General features: G+C 41.7%; 1 protein-coding gene across 1 annotated transcript in view; it reads left to right on the forward strand.

The window, feature by feature from the left end:
- slc38a8b (solute carrier family 38 member 8b) overlaps nt 1-21,836 on the forward strand; it is a 123,030-nt gene extending 101,194 nt beyond the window's left edge. Inside the window, exons 8-10 of the mRNA XM_076287935.1 lie at nt 17,252-17,451; nt 19,142-19,193; nt 20,423-21,836. Of these exons, the coding sequence (XP_076144050.1) occupies nt 17,252-17,451; nt 19,142-19,193; nt 20,423-20,525 (355 nt within the window). The 3' untranslated portion in view covers nt 20,526-21,836. The remainder of the gene's footprint in view (nt 1-17,251; nt 17,452-19,141; nt 19,194-20,422) is intronic.
- The last annotated feature ends 287 nt before the right edge of the window (nt 21,837-22,123 follow it).

Consider the following 22,123-nt stretch of genomic DNA (forward strand, 5'->3'; position numbering starts at 1 on the left):
GTTTGCCCACCCCTGTCCTAGGCCCTACGGTTCTCAAGATATTCACAGAAAACTGTCTGCCCTACCCTCCTTTCAGGGGGTCCAGTCCAGCGGGGGGGCTACAGATCAAAAACGATGGTTCCATGCTATCCATATGGGGTTACATGCCCACCAAGTTTCATCTACCCCGGTCTTTCAGTGTCCCGGGAATCCTTGACGGATATTTGGACATGCGTCATGGTCATAATAATCAACAACACACACTGAGAGTCCAGGGTTTAAATAGGAACTTAATTAGGATTGGAAACAGGTGGCCACTGAACAAGGCGGGAAACTAAGAAGGCAAACTAAAATTCTGGGGAGGATGAACGGATTGGTTCTGCATATGCTGGCTGGGCAGGAAGACGGACTGGAGTAGCTGCAGGGACTGGAGCCGGAACAGAGGGCTTCACCTATGACTGTACACCTGTACATGGCTCATGGCCCATGGCTCTTGGTCTCATCAGCAACAATGATGAAACGGCCTACAGGGAGGAGGCCCAGCACCTTACATCGTGGTGCACTGACAACAACCTGGCTCTCAACACCAAAAAGACCAAAGAGCTCATTGTGGACTTCAGGAAGTCTAAAGCTGGAACACACACACACCCATTTTCATCAACGAGACTGAGGTGGAGCATGTCACCTCTCTGAGGACCTCTCTTGGACCCTCAACACCTCTACCCTGATCAAGAAGGCTCACCAGCGTCTTTTCTTACTGAGGAGACTAAAAAAGGTCCACCTATCTCCCCAGATCCTGGTGAACTTCTACCACTGCTCCATCGAGAGCATCCTCACCAACTCACAGTTTGTGTCACATTGTGTCAATTGAACTGCATATATTTTTGTTGAATGAAAATAGTGATAAAGACAATCATTTATATATTTGCCTCTGAAATTTTCATTGTGTTGGTGTGAAGGGAAAATCCGAATCTAAACTTGAGTCTATCGACTGTTTTAAGTTGGTTACATTATTGGAGCTTGCAGGGAATAGACATGTCATACCCAGCATCATTTCTGCCTATTGAGCGCATTGCTGGGAGTTGTGTAGTTAACACACCCACTGTTTAAGCAAGACCAAAGAAAAGGCCACAGTCATGCCACCATGCACAGTGCACTCCCCCTGCTACCCTGATTTGTATTTGTATAGCTCCCCTAGAATTAGGAAGAGGGGGGGCATGGGGGGACGACTGCCTAGCAAGGCCTGCATTGATTTCTGAGAATTCACGGCAGTTTTTGGTGTTGCCTGCAAATTGCCGTATACAGTCGTAAACCTGTCAAAGTTTGTCAAAGTCAGGACCTGGCTTGAACCGAAGTACATCCAATAGTGTTGGATCCAAAACACTACATAACAGCCTTCCAGATTTTGACAAAAAATACTCCATCCAGGACCAAAGAGAGTGTTTGCTAGCCTTCACCACCAATACTGGATTCTGTGTGGCAGACAAGCAGTGCCCAAACACCAGTATGCTTGCACTGGGTGCAAAAGTTGGAAGAGAAAGCCTACAATCATAGGATGTCAGATCTACGTCCTTGTTGCCTTGGTTTATATAAGCCACCCTTCTGGTCGACAGGGATTGACTGCTTTGATGAAGGTGGGTCGCCATTCTGAGAAGAGGTGGGGTACCCTTTTTAAATGCCTCGCCACTCATTGTAATTGTGTAAGTTGAATACTGACAGCTTTCTCCTATCCTTCCATCGCTTTGTGGCTCACCGTGGTTGCCCCTATGAAGTCATTTCTGATCAGAGAACCAACTTCATGGGGAGGCAGGGGAACTGGAAGAAGCCTTCTCAGACCTCAGTCCAGCTTTGCAGGTGGCAGCAGTGAAGACTGCCCTAAGAATGTCCTTGGGGAGTCAGACTGTGATGGAAGGGATTCTAAGAACAGTTCTGATGGAAATCCTGAACTCCAAGCCTCTCCTATGTGTCTTCGGAGTTGGCTAATGCTGATCCCGTCACCCCAGATCTTCTCCTTAGAGGGCGGTGGGAAGCAACCTTACCCCAGGTCAAGTACACTCACTCCGAGCTACTTTCCAACAGACACTGGCATCATAGTCAGATTCCTGCGGACCAATTCTGGTTCAGCTTCATCAAAAATGACCTCCCTACCCTCCAGACCCGACAGACAAGGCAACGGGACGCTCCTAGCCTGAATCCCTCATCAGTGGTGATGGTGGTTGATTACAAGCTTCCACAAGCATTTTGGCCAGTGAGAAAAATACAGAACCTCAAACCCAGTAAGGATGGACGGACTGCCGAAGTCCTGATTAAGGGAAAGACCTACAGTACCCTCCAGAATTATTGGCACCTCTGCTAAAGTTGACAAAAAGCCGGTATAAAAAATAATCTGTTGATGATTTATTGTAATCTCACAATGAAAAAAATAGGGAAAATCCAACCTTGAAGGGAAGCAAATTTATTTTGAGAAAAAGGAAAATCTCATAAAAAAATAAATATTTTTAACAAAAGCACGTTGCTCACAATTATTGGCACCCCTGAAAAATCTTATATACAAAACCTAACAGAAGCATTTTCCCATCTAATTTCAATTTTAATTAGTTGTCTAATTATTTAATTAGTTGTCTAAAGTTAATCAGAGTGTCTGTGAACTTTCAGAAGTAGTTCATGACTTTCTTTTTTTCACTATGGTATGAAAATAGTCACACAGAGGCTAAATCCTCTAGTCATTTTTCAACATCGGAAAGACAAGATAGTACACTTACAAGTACACTTACACGTACAAGTTTTCGCAGGTCACAAATTTCAGCGGATCCTCACCAAAATTGGCAGAGACCATCTTCAGACCATGCCTTATCAGTGCATTGCTTTCTGGAACAATTGACAGAAGCATTTGGCTGTAACAGCCAATCGAAATTTGCGGCGAAGCCGCCAAACAGGAAGTGAGGTCATATCTCAGCAACCCTTGCATGTATCAAAGCCAAACTGGATACATGGACTTAGGACCAAATCAGGGGGACACTCAATAAATCTGGTGACCTTTGACCTCTAGGGGGCGCTGTAATTAAGAAACATGCCTTTTGGCCTGTAGCTGCTGTTGTGTTTGGAATTAAAATGTACTAGTGGTGTCTGGTAATACTGTTGGAGGTCCTTAGGCCGACCCAGGCCAACTTGTGATGTCATCGTAATTGATTCGGCCGCCATATTGGATTTAATCAAAAACACGTACAAGTTTTCGGAGGTCACAAATTTCAGCGGATCCTCACCAAAATTGGCAGAGACCATCTTCAGACCATTCCTTATCAGTGCCTTGCTTTCTGGAACAATTGAAAGAAGCATTGGCCTGTACCAGCCAATCGAAATTTGTGGCGAAGCCGCCAAACAGGAAGTGATTTCATATCTCAGCAACGCTTTCATGTATCAAAACCAAACTTAGTACATGTACCTCCGACCCCATCGGAAGGACGCTCAAGAAATTTGGTGACATTTGACCTCTAGGGGGCTCCGTAATTGACAAAAATGCATTTTGGCCAGTAGTTGCTGATGCGCATTATTTTGCAATGGAAGTCAATGGCAGCCCATAGAACCGTCTGGTAAAAAGTTATACAATTTTGCACACTAATTGGGGACAGTCCAATAATTCATTTCACCAAGTTTCATGCCGGCACCTCAAGCGCTCTAGCGCCACCAACAGGCCAAAGTTGGATTTGTGTTCACGGACGTAACTTTTGACCTGTTGACCCGAATGGCAAAATGAGGTATCATTGGAATCCTTGGGCCAAGCCGAGTTCAACACACCCTATGACGTCAATTTTTGACCTCTCTGTTTAAATCACAGCAAGTGTGATCATATCTCAGTCAATCTTTTATTTTTGATGTGAAACTGATGACAGCAAGTTCCATCCAGTTAATTCTAAAGCGTGCGTGCAAGGGCGGGGTGGGATGGGCAGGGGCGGTTGCGGCGGTGGGCTGGCTGGGGGAGGGGGCGGCGACACTCAGCCCTGGTTCAGCTCCACAAAATCAGTTATGTTTTGATGTGAAACTTGACCTTGTAACTCAGCCAATCTTGGGTTGTATGGCATGGAACTTGCTGTGACTGCTTAAGGCTATATGTCTGATGCAACGGCATTGACTTACATGGCAAATCTGGCCTGCTGAACTGCCTGCTTGGCCCCCACATTGCTGCTTGCAGCTATATTTTTTGAATGTCTTTGTCAGGGAACATCTGACTTTTAAAAACCATAGGCCTGGTAGTCGCTCAGACAAGGAGTTATAAGATAAAGGCAATACCATTTGTGTCACCTAATGCAGTTCAGTGAATAGCAAGATACCATCAGAAGCCAACAATCATAAAGCACAGTGCGCGCGCGCGTGCTCTCTTCCCTGCGCATGAAGCTGTCTGTGTGTTGTAGGCCTAGGCTAGATTTGCGTGAGTTTTTTTCTATCTGCTTTACTTTTGTGAGTTGCGACCACCTAGGCTGTTATAGACGTTCTATGAGGTACCAGTGTTTAGCTGTGTCACAAAACAATAAGCTTTGTCAGACTACTTTTAAAATGATATTCAGGGCTATATACATTTTAAACATTCGGGGCTGAAGACCCGACAAAGCCTTGCGTTAATTCTTCAGGTGGGAAGTGTCAGGAATTTTCATACGAGAGACGCTCTCATTGGTGGTTAGTATATGGAGTAGGGAATTGACAGCAACATATCCAATCACATTATGAGAGATGCTGAATTTAACATAAACTGCGATGATTTTAAATTAATGTAAATTTAGCCGGGACTGTAAGCTGGCACACGTGGGTGCTCGATGTTTTCAGTGGGTGCCCGAGAGACGGAGCACCCACGGTATCGGCACCTATGATAAGCGTATCTCGCGGTTGCATCCATTACAAACAAACATGCAATGTGAACGTCTGGGATTGGGCAGAGCTCTAAATGCTCTTCTGAATAAGCACGAAGTCAAGCCTTTAAATGTAAAACACTCTTTAATAATCAAAAAAATAAACGCTAATGAAGTAAACTTGTGACCATCAAAAATCGTTTATCGCCTGTAACTCCGTGATAACAGGACGTAACAGGAAGGCATTTGGCTGAGCAACGGAGGTTAATATGCTCTATATTTTGTCCAAATGATGTCTGTCTATCATCGTTGCACTCGGAGAAAAACAGAATGTTTAATTTGTCCTGCGTTTCTTCTACGGCTGCAAACGGGATTCACTCGCCGTTTACCAAATATTTCTTTATTAGGGCAGGGCAGGCATATTTCTGGCTAATAAATTATTTCTAAACCAGTCTGCTAAAGTCTGTAGTGAAGTCTGTGTAGGGTTTTCCAGCTCCATTTCTTTTTACGAGACACCCTGCTCACTTGAGACCTCTGCTGGTTGTTGCAGCGTCGTAGCAGCGTCACTGGAAAAATACAAATTAAAGTCGCGTGATGCCGCGTGATCCCGCGCGCGGACCGCGAGGGAAGCTGGCCAAGTCGAAGCACTGCCCACTGTACTTGCGTATACAAGGAATTTGGTCTCTGCATTTATCCCATCCTTGAATTAGTGAACACACAGAGCACACAATGAGGTGAAGCACACACTAACCCGGAGCAGTGAGCTGCCTTGCTACAGCAGCGCTCGGGGAGCAGTGAGGGTTTAGGTGCCTTGCTCAAGGGCACTTCAACCGTTCCCACTGGTCGGGGATCGAACCGGCAACCCTTCGGCTCCAAGCCTGAAACCCTAACCAGTAGGCCACGACTGCGTGTAACGGTTTTGTCTGTGAATTGGACCTTTGGATCTACTAGAAAAGGGCTGAGGACCACGGGCCAAATCTGGTTGCTGCTCTGGTCAGAAATTCTTGAATTGTGTGCATGTGTGCGTGTACACGTTTATGTTTATGTGTGTGGGTGTGTATGTGTGTGTGTGTGTGTGTGTGTGTGCGCGTGCTTGTGTGTTTGCCTGCGTATGTGTGTTTGTGCATGTGCATGCATGCCTACATATGTCTACTGTGTGAGTATGTGTCATATGTATGATTACTGTGAATGTATGTGTGTGCGTGTGTATCTGTTTATGCACATGTGTGCACATGGAATGGGTTAAGATGACCCCTGGAGGCAAACATACGGAAAAAATTGGTCATCCTAGGCCAGGGGTGGGCAAACTTTTTGGCTCAAGGGCCACATTGGGTTTTGAAAATTGGGCGGCGGGCGCACAACAACACCCCCCCCCCCCCACACACACACACACACACAAAAAAAAAAATACATTTTTTATAGCCCATCATTTATTATGAAAAGTATTTCTTTTAAAATATTAATTGCTTAAACATACTGCTAATTTTATGCTGTTTAACATGTATAAATTGTGCACTGTCGCTTTAAGAAAGTCGCTTTAATTCACGTTTATTTCTCAATGATCTTCTGCCTGCTCCGCTATGGCTAGTGCTGTACCTACGGCTGGGCCATCACAGTTTTTAAATGGTCAGTAGTGGGAACTACTGTTGCCTTCATGATTTCCTTTTAAAAGTTTCTTATAAGAAGGAGATATCAATTATCAACATTGACAAGCCAGCTGGAACCTGCGGCTCTCTCTCCCTCTCGTGAGTGCAGACGCGTTCCCAATTAAATGGATCGCATAATGTAGCGTTATAACGTTAGATCTGCTGCAAAGGAGATAACTAAGAGTTAACTTAGTTTAACATGATCTCTATTTAACATGATGTTTTGACATTGACATTGTAAACGTTCTCTAAGGAGAGTGAAAAGCAGTTTGCAGTAAAGCTAACCAACGTCGTCTCTATCGCAGGAAAAAAATAGCGAGCAGCCTGATAACCAAATGAAATGCGCGGGCCGGATGAAAGTGCTTGGCGGGCCGGATGAAAGTGCTTGGCGGGCCGGAGTTTGCCCACCCCTGTCCTAGGCCCTACGGTTCTCAAGATATTCACAGAAAACTGTCTGCCCTACCCTCCTTTCAGGGGGTCCAGTCCAGCGGGGGGGCTACAGATCAAAACGAAAAACGATGGTTCCATGCTATCCATATGGGGTTACATGCCCACCAAGTTTCATCTACCCCGGTCTTTCAGTGTCCCGGGAATCCTTGACGGATATTTGGACATGCGTCATGGTCATAATAATCAACAACACACACTGAGAGTCCAGGGTTTAAATAGGAACTTAATTAGGATTGGAAACAGGTGGCCACTGAACAAGGCGGGAAACTAAGAAGGCAAACTAAAATTCTGGGGAGGATGAACGGATTGGTTCTGCATATGCTGGCTGGGCAGGAAGACGGACTGGAGTAGCTGCAGGGACTGGAGCCGGAACAGAGGGCTTCACCTATGACTGTACACCTGTACATGGCTCATGGCCCATGGCTCTTGGTCTCATCAGCAACAATGATGAAACGGCCTACAGGGAGGAGGCCCAGCACCTTACATCGTGGTGCACTGACAACAACCTGGCTCTCAACACCAAAAAGACCAAAGAGCTCATTGTGGACTTCAGGAAGTCTAAAGCTGGAACACACACACACCCATTTTCATCAACGAGACTGAGGTGGAGCATGTCACCTCTCTGAGGACCTCTCTTGGACCCTCAACACCTCTACCCTGATCAAGAAGGCTCACCAGCGTCTTTTCTTACTGAGGAGACTAAAAAAGGTCCACCTATCTCCCCAGATCCTGGTGAACTTCTACCACTGCTCCATCGAGAGCATCCTCACCAACTCACAGTTTGTGTCACATTGTGTCAATTGAACTGCATATATTTTTGTTGAATGAAAATAGTGATAAAGACAATCATTTATATATTTGCCTCTGAAATTTTCATTGTGTTGGTGTGAAGGGAAAATCCGAATCTAAACTTGAGTCTATCGACTGTTTTAAGTTGGTTACATTATTGGAGCTTGCAGGGAATAGACATGTCATACCCAGCATCATTTCTGCCTATTGAGCGCATTGCTGGGAGTTGTGTAGTTAACACACCCACTGTTTAAGCAAGACCAAAGAAAAGGCCACAGTCATGCCACCATGCACAGTGCACTCCCCCTGCTACCCTGATTTGTATTTGTATAGCTCCCCTAGAATTAGGAAGAGGGGGGGCATGGGGGGACGACTGCCTAGCAAGGCCTGCATTGATTTCTGAGAATTCACGGCAGTTTTTGGTGTTGCCTGCAAATTGCCGTATACAGTCGTAAACCTGTCAAAGTTTGTCAAAGTCAGGACCTGGCTTGAACCGAAGTACATCCAATAGTGTTGGATCCAAAACACTACATAACAGCCTTCCAGATTTTGACAAAAAATACTCCATCCAGGACCAAAGAGAGTGTTTGCTAGCCTTCACCACCAATACTGGATTCTGTGTGGCAGACAAGCAGTGCCCAAACACCAGTATGCTTGCACTGGGTGCAAAAGTTGGAAGAGAAAGCCTACAATCATAGGATGTCAGATCTACGTCCTTGTTGCCTTGGTTTATATAAGCCACCCTTCTGGTCGACAGGGATTGACTGCTTTGATGAAGGTGGGTCGCCATTCTGAGAAGAGGTGGGGTACCCTTTTTAAATGCCTCGCCACTCATTGTAATTGTGTAAGTTGAATACTGACAGCTTTCTCCTATCCTTCCATCGCTTTGTGGCTCACCGTGGTTGCCCCTATGAAGTCATTTCTGATCAGAGAACCAACTTCATGGGGAGGCAGGGGAACTGGAAGAAGCCTTCTCAGACCTCAGTCCAGCTTTGCAGGTGGCAGCAGTGAAGACTGCCCTAAGAATGTCCTTGGGGAGTCAGACTGTGATGGAAGGGATTCTAAGAACAGTTCTGATGGAAATCCTGAACTCCAAGCCTCTCCTATGTGTCTTCGGAGTTGGCTAATGCTGATCCCGTCACCCCAGATCTTCTCCTTAGAGGGCGGTGGGAAGCAACCTTACCCCAGGTCAAGTACACTCACTCCGAGCTACTTTCCAACAGACACTGGCATCATAGTCAGATTCCTGCGGACCAATTCTGGTTCAGCTTCATCAAAAATGACCTCCCTACCCTCCAGACCCGACAGACAAGGCAACGGGACGCTCCTAGCCTGAATCCCTCATCAGTGGTGATGGTGGTTGATTACAAGCTTCCACAAGCATTTTGGCCAGTGAGAAAAATACAGAACCTCAAACCCAGTAAGGATGGACGGACTGCCGAAGTCCTGATTAAGGGAAAGACCTACAGTACCCTCCAGAATTATTGGCACCTCTGCTAAAGTTGACAAAAAGCCGGTATAAAAAATAATCTGTTGATGATTTATTGTAATCTCACAATGAAAAAAATAGGGAAAATCCAACCTTGAAGGGAAGCAAATTTATTTTGAGAAAAAGGAAAATCTCATAAAAAAATAAATATTTTTAACAAAAGCACGTTGCTCACAATTATTGGCACCCCTGAAAAATCTTATATACAAAACCTAACAGAAGCATTTTCCCATCTAATTTCAATTTTAATTAGTTGTCTAATTATTTAATTAGTTGTCTAAAGTTAATCAGAGTGTCTGTGAACTTTCAGAAGTAGTTCATGACTTTCTTTTTTTCACTATGGTATGAAAATAGTCACACAGAGGCTAAATCCTCTAGTCATTTTTCAACATCGGAAAGACAAGATAGTACACTTAACCTAAATAAAAAGAAAGTGTGTGGACATTTGTAAGTCAGAGAATGTCTATTACAACTAGGTACGTTGTTGAAAATGCCTATATTTATTTAATTATGAGCAATGTGTTTTTGTTAAAAATATTTATTTCTTTATGAGATTTTCCTTTTTCTCAAAATAAATAATTTCCTTCAAGGTTTGATTTTTCTTAATGTTTTTCATTGTGAGATTACAATAAATCACCAACAGATTATTTTTTTTACCGGTTTTTAGTCAACTTTAGCAGAGGTGTTAATAATTTATCATCAACCGTTTTTTATTCAGGGAGAAATTGACTGAGCATCAAGCTCTTTTACAGTAATGCCTTGAGTTACAAAACAAACAACAACAATAATCAAAATAACAAAACAAGAACAATAAAAGATACAAAAAGCAAATAATAATAATAATAATAATAATAATAATAATAAATAGAAAGAAAAGAAGGGGAATGTATAAATAATAATAATGATATAAAAGGTCTAAATATTAGTCAAAGCAAGAACATTGTGGAACATCAATCATCAATCATACCCTTGAATTGGTCTAGTGACACAAACCTATCTAATTTCAATAACTCTTGCAATTTGTTTCATTTAATGGATGCTCGATTGACAGCCCTAATTTTTACCTTTTTTGTGAGATCAAGCCCATGTGTTCTAAATGATAGTTTGTTATCTAGCCAAATGCCCAGATATTTGTATTGAGAAACTTGCTCAATTTGTGTCCCATTTAGGGAACAAATATTTTAGGCATCAAGGTCACACTTTCTCGATCTAGTAAAGATCATATATTTTGTTTTTGCTTCATTTAGAACCAGTTTAAGATCTTTCAAGGATTTCTGCACACAATCAAATGCACATTGAAGATATGACACTGCTTGCTCTACAGATGGTGCATAGGCATAAAGGATTGTGTCATCTGCATAGAAATGCACTTTTTTCTATTGAAGCACAGATATCATTGATATACAATGTAAACAACAGTGGTCCCAAAATTGAGCCCTGTGGAACACCATTATTTAGTCTCAATGACTGAGGTTGATCCTGTCACATCTACCCACAGTGTTCTATTACAGGGGTCCCCAACCTTTTATGTACCATGGACCGGTTTGATTCTTATTTTTTTTTTCACGGACCGGCGGGGGGGGTTCCATGTTCCATATGTGTTGTGCATGCGCATTACTTGAAAATAACTAGCTCCAGTTATGTATGAACAGTGAAGGTAACGATCTCTTGTGAAAAACGTGAACTTGAAGAAGTGAAAATTGAACAATATAAACTATGAATATTGAACAACTTGAAGCTACATCTATAAGTGTGAACATGCTTAACAAAATATGGGAACAAAACATGGGCTATGTGCGCCGTAGTGGGCTTTGCCGCGATTATGGACACGTACCAAATGAGTCATGTGAAACGCCTGTGGGCGCATTGGAGAAAGCCATGAGCGTCCCTCTCGCACGATAAATGTGTTGAAAACGGCCAATAAACTCCTCTAAGCGGGCAATAGATGGCATGGACATGTCACATATTATTGTCTTTTTGATTAGGCCTACCAAGCACATATTCACGTTTAAATGAAGGTTACTGGATAATTTAAAACGAAAGCAAATTGTCCTGAAAGCATCCGATATGTCGCCCTTGGATTGAAAGTCAAAACTTTGAATGCGTCCTATGAAGCGCCTGTGTGTTGCATTGGAGAAAGCCATGAGCGTCTCTCTCGCAAAATAAGTATAAGTATATATACTCTTTTGATCCCATGAGGGAAATTTGGTCTCTGCATTTATCCCAATCCGTGAATTAGTGAAACACACTCAGCACACAGTGAGGTGAAGCACACACTAACTACCTGCAACAACAGCGGGAAAAACATGGGGACTAAACATGCATTACGAATATAATCAGTAGGAGCTGTGCTTGTTTCCCTGCAACAAGAAGCTTCCATCTGGGGGTGATGGAAGACAGTGACAGTGTTTGAAATGTCCAGTCGATTGCGCAATTTGGTCTTAGTTGCAGTCATTGCCGAAAACCCGGCCTTGCATAGATACGTGGTGGGAAACGTTTTCAGCGCTTTTACGGCTATCTTGGGATATTCTGCTTTGGTTTTGATCCCTTTTAAATAAATAAAGTTTTAAATACCTTGGTGTCCACATTACTGAAGACTTAACATGGACTGTTAACACTCAATATGTTCTGAAGAAGTCCAGACAACGACTCTACTTCCTTCGTCAGCTAAGGAAATTCAAAGTTTCTACATCCATCATGAAGGCCTTCTACACTTCAGCGGTTGAGAGTGTTCTAACTGGTAGCATCATCACCTGGTATGGGAACTCCACAGTTAGAGATTGTAGTACTCTGCAGAGAGTAGTGCGCTCAGCTGAACATACTATAATAACTCAACTCCCTGCTCTACAAGATATCTATTCCAGAAGAGTACTCCTAAGAGCCCAAAAGATTCTGAAGGACTCTTCTCATCCTAACAATCGATTATTCCTACCGCTGAAATCAAGAAGACGCCTATGTAGTCACAAAGCCAGAACTGAGAGACTCAGGAGAAGTTTTTATCCCCAGGCCATCCGAACTCTGAACTCACACTATACTGACTTTGCACACATTCACTCCTCAGCACTCTCAAACATTTCCCAACTCTGAACTCACACTATACTGACTTTGCACTCATTCACTACTCAGCACTCATGACCCCCCCCCACACACACACACACCTACAATACTTTTAGCACTTTTACATCCCTCTCCCTATGCTACAGACCTTTTATTTATTTTCTTATTTCATCACACGTCAAAACACACAAACACACACACACACATATCTGACTTTCTCCAACTTTTGCACATCTCCATAGAACTTTTTATTTATTATTTTTGATTTCTCCTCCTGTGACGGGGCGATTAGCCACCGTCACGGCAGCATAGCGCTGCCTTCATTTAAAACACTGCATGTATGTCTGCTTGAATGTATATGTTCGTTGAATGTGTCTGTGTTTTCGGTTTACACTTATACCGTCTATATTCATCAGTCAAACATGTCATTCATCATACCCTTCCTCTGTTGCTCCCGTAGTTGTTATATATAGGCCTATAGTTAAAAACAAACACTACGGTGAGCTATGCGCTAAAACTACACCCAACACCACAACTCCCTACAGTTTAAAACATTCACCATTCAATCACGTTACGTCTGTTAAAATAATCACACTGTCATGTCTTAAATGTTCCGTTTATTTAGCTTTAGTCATTACATAAATGTCATTATCACGTCGTTACATGCTTGTCCTACCGGTGTCCACTGTCGCGTCTTCTTCTGTTGGTAAAGGAGTGAATGCCGCGTTTACACTGTTTAAAAACATATCGTGTTGAGGCTTTTTATTATATTGGTTTGGCCCAATTGTAAGGGAATGTTCAGGCCTATTTATCATGGGGGATTCAGTCTATTGGGAGGAGGAATGGTGAAGAGACGTAAGTCTAGTGCTCAAACTGTTATTGACTGCAATTAGTCTATTGTTGACAAAATTTGGTATTGAATTATTGTTTTTGACTATCATGTCAGTTTGCTTTGTTTATTGAAAGTATTTTTTTTATTATTATTTTGTTTTTGTTAAACCTTTTCTTAATTATTTTTGCCCATCGGGCCTTAATTGGGAAAAATAAATACCCATCTGTTACTTGAGATCTCTGAGTGCTTTAACATCCACCTCACAACGCCTCGACCACGTCTACCCTTAAACACCTCCATCTACCCATGTCCTTGATTGCCTAGCCTTTCTGCCCCCCCCCACCCCCACCCCCAACACACACACTTACATAATCACTGTCATCACTTCACATACATACAGCACACTGCTTGCTACAGTAAGCCTCCTCTACATACTTGCTGCACACTGCCCCCCCCCCCCCCTACATACACAGCACATTGTCTTCAGGATCTTCTCAAACACACATCCTCTACATACTTACAGCACACTGCCCCCACCTACCCACACACACACTACACACACACACACACACACAGTCACTGCTCCACTCCCCTCCCCTCCCGCCCACACACACATCTTCACTGTCATCACTCACATACATCACATCATCATACATACAGTACTCTGCTTGCAATAGTAAGTCCCTGCCCCCCCCCCTACATACACAGCACATTATTTCATCAGGAAGCTTCTCCAACACACATCCCCAACATACTTACAGCACACTGCCCACACACACTACACACACACACACACAGTCACTGCTCCACACCTCCCTCCCGCCCACACACACATCTTCACTGTCATCACTCACATACATCATACATACAGTACTCTACTTGCAATAGTAAGTCCCTGCCCCCCATACTTACAGCACACTGCCCCCCCCCCCCCCCCCCCAATACACACACCAAGACCCCTGGCAGTTGGATTAGCCCCTTGAGCCGTGGATCTGCCCAAGGTTTCTTCCTTGGTAAGGGAGTTTTTCCTTGCCCCTGTTGCTCTTGGGTGCTCCTTGTTGGTGCCCCCCACCCAATCCCAATCCTCCCCCACCTTTTTATGCAGCCCTTGCCACTTAATCTACTAAACCCCTCTTCTACTGCACTTTTTACCCCCCCCCCCCATTAATGCACAAATAGGCTGACACCAGACATAATTTCACTGCATTTCTTACTTCCAGTAACTATATGCATGTGACAATAAACTTCCTTGTATCCTTGTATCCTTGTATCCAAAAACCCGCCAGAGAGGTTTCCTTATACACACTCTTAAGACCACAGTCATTTGCAATTTCGATCAACTGCTCTTCCTCCTGCGCTGACAAGTTAGAACTATTCGGGATATTGACAAATGGGTTGCGGACCCACTCATTGGTTTGCCGTGGATCTTTGGAGGATGGGAAGTAACGCTCAAACTCATTTGAAAGCAAGGTGATCGCGCACCAGCTGTGAGAGAAAGGGCCCTGCCTCAGTCTCTCCCAAAACCCCCACTACTGTTTGGAACATATCAAATACACCCCGGTCCACTCGTCGTCCCCACAAATCAAGCTTGGCTTTAAATGCAGCGACTTTATCTGCCAGTTTAAAGACAGTCGTCCTTCTCCCCTGGAGTGACAGGTTGAGGTCATTAAGCAACCCGAATATGTCACACAGGTAAGCGAGTTTTGACACCCAATCCTCATCACTAAAATGTGCAGCTAACGGTGACTTTTTTTCTGTAAGAAATCTCTGCAGCGGCTCTCGCAACTCAAACACTCTTGTCAGTGACCTGCTAAAGATGCTTGTTTTTTGTTGCTCATTCTAGCAGTTTTGCTAACTTCGTGTGACACTACCGTTCGCCAAGAACTGATCAAGTGAAGTGAGCTGACCTGAGGCTGCGCAGCGCTGAAGGCAATTACTGTATGTAAAAGTGTTGAAGGCGGGACAGACAGACGTAAGAAAATAGACCTTGCAAAAACATGTGTGCAATCAAACAACTGCATATAGGCCTATGCCATGTAAAAACGTGACATTGCATGCATTTTTTTTAAACTCATGTCGTAGGCTACGGCCTGGTTAGGAATGTCCTGCGGCCCGGGTGGTTGGGGACCGCTGTATCTATTAGAGAGGTAGTTTTGAAACCATTAAAAGTAAACTTCATCTAGACCAAAAGAGATTAGTTTTTCAAGAAGTAACCGGTGATTAACAGTGTCATGTAATTCTGGAGGGTACTGTAGGTAAGACTGGTCACGCATGTAACCTATATCTGATTTGGAATTATGAGATTTTTATAACACCATAGCAACAACAGTTAAAATAAAAGATTAATGACAAGTGTTACAATACACATTAAGGTATTTTTCATCAAATAACATATTATTCAAAATATAAAAAAAAAAAAATCTTTTTCTGAGAAAAATCACCAAAATATGTATGACAACATAAAGAAATCCAATGTTTATCCAGTGAGCTGTGTGCTTTATACCCTTAATACAGTTATTATTCAAATAACTACTGGCTAACAAATTGATAATAGTGAAATCATGTGAAATATACCCCCATAGTCCCCCATATTGCCAGGCGATTTCCTGAATTTGGCAACAATTTCGACCATTCGTAAAGGTTAATGGTGGGCCACCTTAATATTATCCAATTTACTTTAAAATTTACCAGGAATGTTTTTTTGCTCATTGGAACATAATAAGCATAGGGACAGATTAATTTGCATATGTCAAGGCGGATGATGCACCCTAATGTATAGCCTAATGTGATGCTTTGTGTTATCGAAGATCTTATAATTTATAATATCTTTGATGTGTATCATTTGCAAAACATTGATCTATTGTTGTTTTTTGTTTCCTATTTCATTGTAGACAAAAAACACATCTGCAATCAGAAATGTGTGTACAACTACTTATTTAAATGTCAATGTCCATCAAATCTTCCAATAACTTTCAATAACTCCACTCCTGTATGGGGCTCCATTGTGACCTACGCACACCATTACATCTGTCACAACGATAAAGGATTAGCCTCGCCAACACGGTGCCAACAAGTTGCCAGCAGATCACATTCTAAAAACATCCTCCTTACCATCCTTACATTTGTAATGTTAACTTAATATTGGTGATGCCTAACAAAATGTGGCTGGGTTAAATTAAGCCTCTGGCTTCAAATCCATTTCCTATTCATTCTTTAAACAAGAACGGAAGCTGAGCGTATTCAGTACATACTGCTCACACGCATAGACAAGCTTGCACGTCTGGTGTAGCCAATAGAAGCATAGTGCTGCAGCATGTTTTTGTGTTTCTGCGGCCATTCCGTGTATTGTTCAAGGACTGAAAAAGGATTACTTCAGCTCACAGGCTTTTTCTCCTCTGAACTGCCTGGTGTGGCTATAGCGCTGAAAGTCTTGCATGCCGTGAAAAAGGGCTAAGCATTACCTGGCAAAAACCAAAACTTTTTGTGTCAGATCAGGAGAGATTTCAGAGATCAGGAGAGATTTAAGAACTGTAAAATGCATCTTCATAAGTTAAGGTGTTGTTGGTGATTGGTGATGCTATTGAAATGTTAAAATAGATTGTCCACCGAAATAAAAACTTTAACAGCTTTTTTTAAACTGTATTTTGTTCAATTGTTCAACTCAATTTAGTTAACCTAAATTATTCATTGCACAAAAATATATTTTTTTGTTTAAAAACATGTTTTAGTAGTGTTGGCATAGGCCTTTTGATATTGAAGTGTTTTGAATTATTGAAGAATCAGATGTCTAAGTGTTTATGTAGACCTGACCTGTGTGTCTGTAATACAGTTTCTTAATATATAAAGGTTTGTATGATATTGATCATCCATGTAAAAAACACATATTATTTATGAGGAATACCCTTGCTAAGAGGGGTAAGGGTCTGTTTGTTTCAAATGAATAGCCCTCCATCTGATTTTGGGTCTTTCAGGTAGCCCTCATTCCCAAAAAGGTGGGAGACCCCTGATCCAGACTGTTTTTTTACAGCATACTTTAATAATGCAGTGGGCTTTTTACAATGATGCATTACTGTGGGGAGTGACATTTGACAGTGAAACACTGTGGGACTATTTCATACTTCTCATCACATTCAAAATTACAATGTAGTCCTACTGTGGTCTGTTTCAGGTCTGTGATCTTGGCGCTGTTGCTACGATACCGTGACCGAACCTCCATTGTGACAACAGAGTTTGAGCAGCGCTGCCGTGTGATACTTACAGTGCTCTGGGTGGCTGTGACACTACTTATTGCAGTTTATGTGCCAGACATGAGTGAGGTCATCAGTGTCATCGGAGGAATCAGTGCTTTTTTTATCTTCATCTTCCCCGGTGAGACACCATATACACACATATCTCACAAAAGAATTGGTCTAGTTACACCAGTACACCAGTCTAGTGAAATGTGTATTAAAGAGAAAGTGACTTAGATTTGTCACTAAATGTACACAAAATATTTCTTAGAAATGAACATGGAACAGCTGATGAATGATTTTATTTTTACAAGACCTAAGGGGCGAATTCTCCCGTGTGTGTAAGGGTGTGTAAGCCGAAAAAAGTGTGTAACTAAGCGCTTTTCAGCCTGCGCGAATCCTCCCCTCTGTCATTTACTCGCAATAGAGACAGTTACGGGTTTTAGAAAGAGCAACCCCAAAATCTGCCTGTTTACACAGAACGTTACAAATTAACATTACAATATCAAATTCGGTGTTTAATATGCTGATACAGCTTTAAAGTGTATATGTCAGGTTGAAAAACATTTTTGACAAATGAAGGGACATGAAGCAAGATAGTAGTGAGTAGTGATTTTTCTTGAAAAATCAACTTTAAATACAATAGAACAATATTTACAGTTATTTTTATAACTGAATTTATGAACTTTCCAGGAAACATTCCAGACACAATGATGACTTCATAAGAGGGAGTCCAGCAAAGTTGGTCAATTAAAACACATGTGATAAGGGATCATACAGTTTTTTTACACTGATGAGGCCAAAAACATGACTTAATTCCAGTATGTCATGCTAGAGTCTACTACCTGCCTGACATAAAAATATCCTGATACATTTTTTCTTTACTGGCAACCATTATTGATCTTAAAATGTGATGAAGAGGATATGGGTAAGTAACAATGCTTGAAAATGCCAGTTGTGTCACTTGCCATCACATAGCCTAAACTTAGTAGAATCAGTAAGCAACTCATTAGTCTGTCTGTGTTCAGCCAACCATATATGCTTCCTGCTTTAGAGACCTGACTATAAAACCATCTGTGTATATGGGTTACCACACATTTGCTCTTTATATATCCATCTGCTTATCAACTAATGTTAGCTATAGACAGACTATTACTTTGTTACTTACTTAACTTGTTGTATATGAAAGTCTATGTGATGGAAAATGACACAACTGCCATTTTGAAGCCATGATACATACTATAATAGTGATCCGTTCCTATTCACACTCCTAATCAATTTCTCACTGATGGCCATGATTTACCTACATTTTGTAGCCTATTTGTCTTTTCTTTGTCCCCGCCAGTCAGGCTCATGCTTATGAACCACTGGTATGTCATAGAGGACATTTTTGGCCCCCCTGCTTTTCATACACTGACAACTGCAGGTCATCTTGGGAGAACAGCTACTTGGTGAAGTTTTCAGACGACTCAGCCCTGTTGTCTCTTCTCCAGGGCAACCAATCTGACCACACAGAGCCCTTACCGAATTTGTCAGATGGTGTAATGACAGTGGGGGTGGCAACCTACATGCCGAACGTATTTAAACCTTACTTAATTTATAAAATATCTTAAAAAGGCCTATATATATATATTTGTACATTAGTTTATCATTTGAGAAATGATCTAAGATCTTGAATACAACATCCCATGCAGTAACAAGTTATGGACTGGATTTTATGTATAATATGGAAATCCCCCTTTGTTGATATTTTGGTCATCTAGCCACCACTTTCCCACATCTCTTTGCACATCCATTTCTCTGACCTCTTTCCATCATTTGTTTTCCAGGTCTGTGTTTGATCTTCACCATGCAGACAGAGCCACTGTCTTACAGAACTAGGTTGGTAAAATCTTCTGCTTTGGGTGGGTTGGGGGTAGTTTATATATTGTAGACCAGTGTTTCCCAAAGTCTGGGTCGCGACCCACGGGTGGGTCGCAGGAGATTTTATTTGGGTCGCCAGCACAATTTATGTTGTGTTATAGGCCTAACTGATACCATTTGTCATTTGATACCAGGAAAGCTAACAGTTTTCTATTAGGATGTAGATTGTTAACTACCACAGTCACGGTTTTGTCATAAAAGCTCATGAAACTGGCGCATGAAACTGGGGGACAAACGCATCGCAGAGGGGGTGCCTGAGCATGGATATCTACCTCTCAAAATGAAACCGTTCTGTGGGGGGCCTGCCATGTACTACCTCACAGTTGCAAACATTAATACATACCATTAATAAATACCAGTTCCTCAACTTTACCGATTAAAATCTAGTGACCGTGCTGTCAACTAAAGCAGACATCCATAGACCGGACATAAGGCCATTCAATTTGCATAGTTTTGATTGCAGATGCAATCTTTAAAGTTAATAGCAACCTCCTCACATTCTTATTTCTGATTTAAAATTCACAACAGTGCATTAATCTTAGTTTACAATTTAAATGGGCATTTTAAACACTATTCCTCTCGTTTTCTACCTCGCAATATTGCGCAAACGCCTCTTGTTCTGATATAACGACTATACAATATAATATAATACAACAATACAATATAACGACTTGAGTTATTTGCTGTTTACATTGGAATTGACGTCCACAGTGTTATGGACCCATTTGTCTGCAACGCAATGTAGCCTACAACATTTTTTTTTTAGAAATACAGGAACAGCTTACTATGCTGACGAATGACGACTGCGCAACATGCGAGAATTTCCCCTACTCTCGGATGCGCATTAAAACGTATTTTCAGTAGTCATTTCCAACTTTTCACGCTGATGGTGCTCAAAATGCAACACAACCGTGTTCAAAGCAGAGATCCTATAGCAATGTATGGTTGGGGGCGGCATAGAAAAGTTGGAGAACCTGTGGCCACAATATTGGTGGTTGCAGGGTAGATTTGAAGTGAAATGGGTCGCGATGGTCTGTCATTTTTAAAAAGTGGGTCGCCAGAAAATAAGTTTGGGAAACACTGTTGTAGACTATGTGAACAATGAAGGAGGTGTCATACAAAATTGAAATGAGACAACAATAACAGCAATAATAACAACAATAATAATGATTCATATTTTTTTACAGGGGGCTGTTAACAATATGGGGAGTCATTACAGTGGTTGTTGGTGTGTTCATCTTTGGTCAGAGTACAACCATTGCTGTCATGGAATTGTTGCACAAATTCTGATCCCCTCATCTCACCGCCAATACATCTCAGAATTCCCAAGTTACCTTGTATAATGTGGTTTGCTTTGATATTAAACTGCATTTTGCATGCAATTTTCCCACCACAGGGTTTATTTTATAATCACTGATTAGACTAATCACTAATTTATACTTCCTAGGCAAACAAACCTCTTTTAGCTCTCTTCAAGTTATGATGAAGCGTTCACCAGGTTATTTTCAGCAGTTAGGTTACACATTTTTTAGCTCTGCATTAAAACGAAGCTGGGACTTCGTAAACAAAACATTGTTACAAAAATGGTATACATTTTCGGAGATATTACCTAACATGCAAATATTTTACTCATAAATCCATGTTTTATCTGTAAGATCCATGTTCCATTGTTCATGCTATGTGAGGTTAGCTATTTTTAAGAATTATATAGCACAAAATTGCACAAACACAAATGTGCAAGTAAGTAATGTATAGAACGCTGGTCATTATTGGGAAAATAAGTCCCATCAGGGTGAACCGGTCTTGCTTCGGCGTTCTATACATTATCCCGCTTATTATACGGCTACTTGCCAAACTAAAAAAATAAACTCCATATAATATGTCTCTTTCCATTTACTTGTTACCATTTCGTGGCTTTTGTTGAGAAACAAATAGTTTGGAACACACACTGAACTTGAATCAAACATTCTTTAGAACACAGCTGATCAACCATCTGCTTTCACTTTTAAATTAAGTTTCATTGCAAAAAGTGACCAGACTGCTTGTGGAATGATATGAAAGACGTAAATCAGAAGCACAAAAACTGTTTACATTGACAGCAGTTATTGTATGTTTCAGCGGTAATAACAAAAGTGATAATGTATAGAACGCCGGTCATTATCAGAAAATACATTATCCCGCTTATTACACGGCTTCTTGCCAAAACTAAACAATAAACTCCCCACGATATGACTCTTTAGCCTACATAGCCTATTTGTTACTGTTTCATCGTGGCTTTTGCTGATAAACAAATAGTTTGCAACAACACGCTGAACTTGAATCAAACATTCTTTAGAACACAGCTGATCAACCGTCTGCTTTCACTTTTGGATGAACTCCAGTACTTGCGGAGTGATATTAAAGACGTGGATTAGAAACACAAAACCCATTTTCCTTGACAACGGTCTGTTATACTTAGCAATGGTCTGTTATTGAGAAATATCAGACCACCGAACGTTGGGAAGGCCCATTCAAGTTAATGGAGCATTCTGCAGCATTATGAAGAGCCGTATAATAAGCAGTTATAATGTGCAGTTAAGGGTTGGAAAAGAGAAGGAAAGGTAAAATCAGTCCAATTTTAGCACATCACAGTTTTATAGTAATACACAACATATCAGAGTAATATACAAGAACATAACAATACTGATTCTGCAACGGTACAACGGTTTAGGGAACACGTGTAAGCCATTAAAGCAACACTAAAGAATATTTGCTCTCAGGGTCCTCCTACAGTTGAGAAGCGCAATAATAAACAAACTAAATATCTGTCTTTTGCAACAAAGTATGACCATAACTCCGAAACAATAGAGAGGGAATGCACCAACAGCAGTCTGTAGAAAGAGATCTCA

Source organism: Alosa pseudoharengus, unplaced genomic scaffold (assembly GCF_046254945.1).
Source record: "Alosa pseudoharengus isolate Yale_2024_CS ecotype anadromous, Long Island Sound unplaced genomic scaffold, YU_APseudo_1.1 YU_APseudo_1.1_scf_16, whole genome shotgun sequence".
NCBI lineage: Eukaryota > Metazoa > Chordata > Actinopteri > Clupeiformes > Clupeidae > Alosa > Alosa pseudoharengus.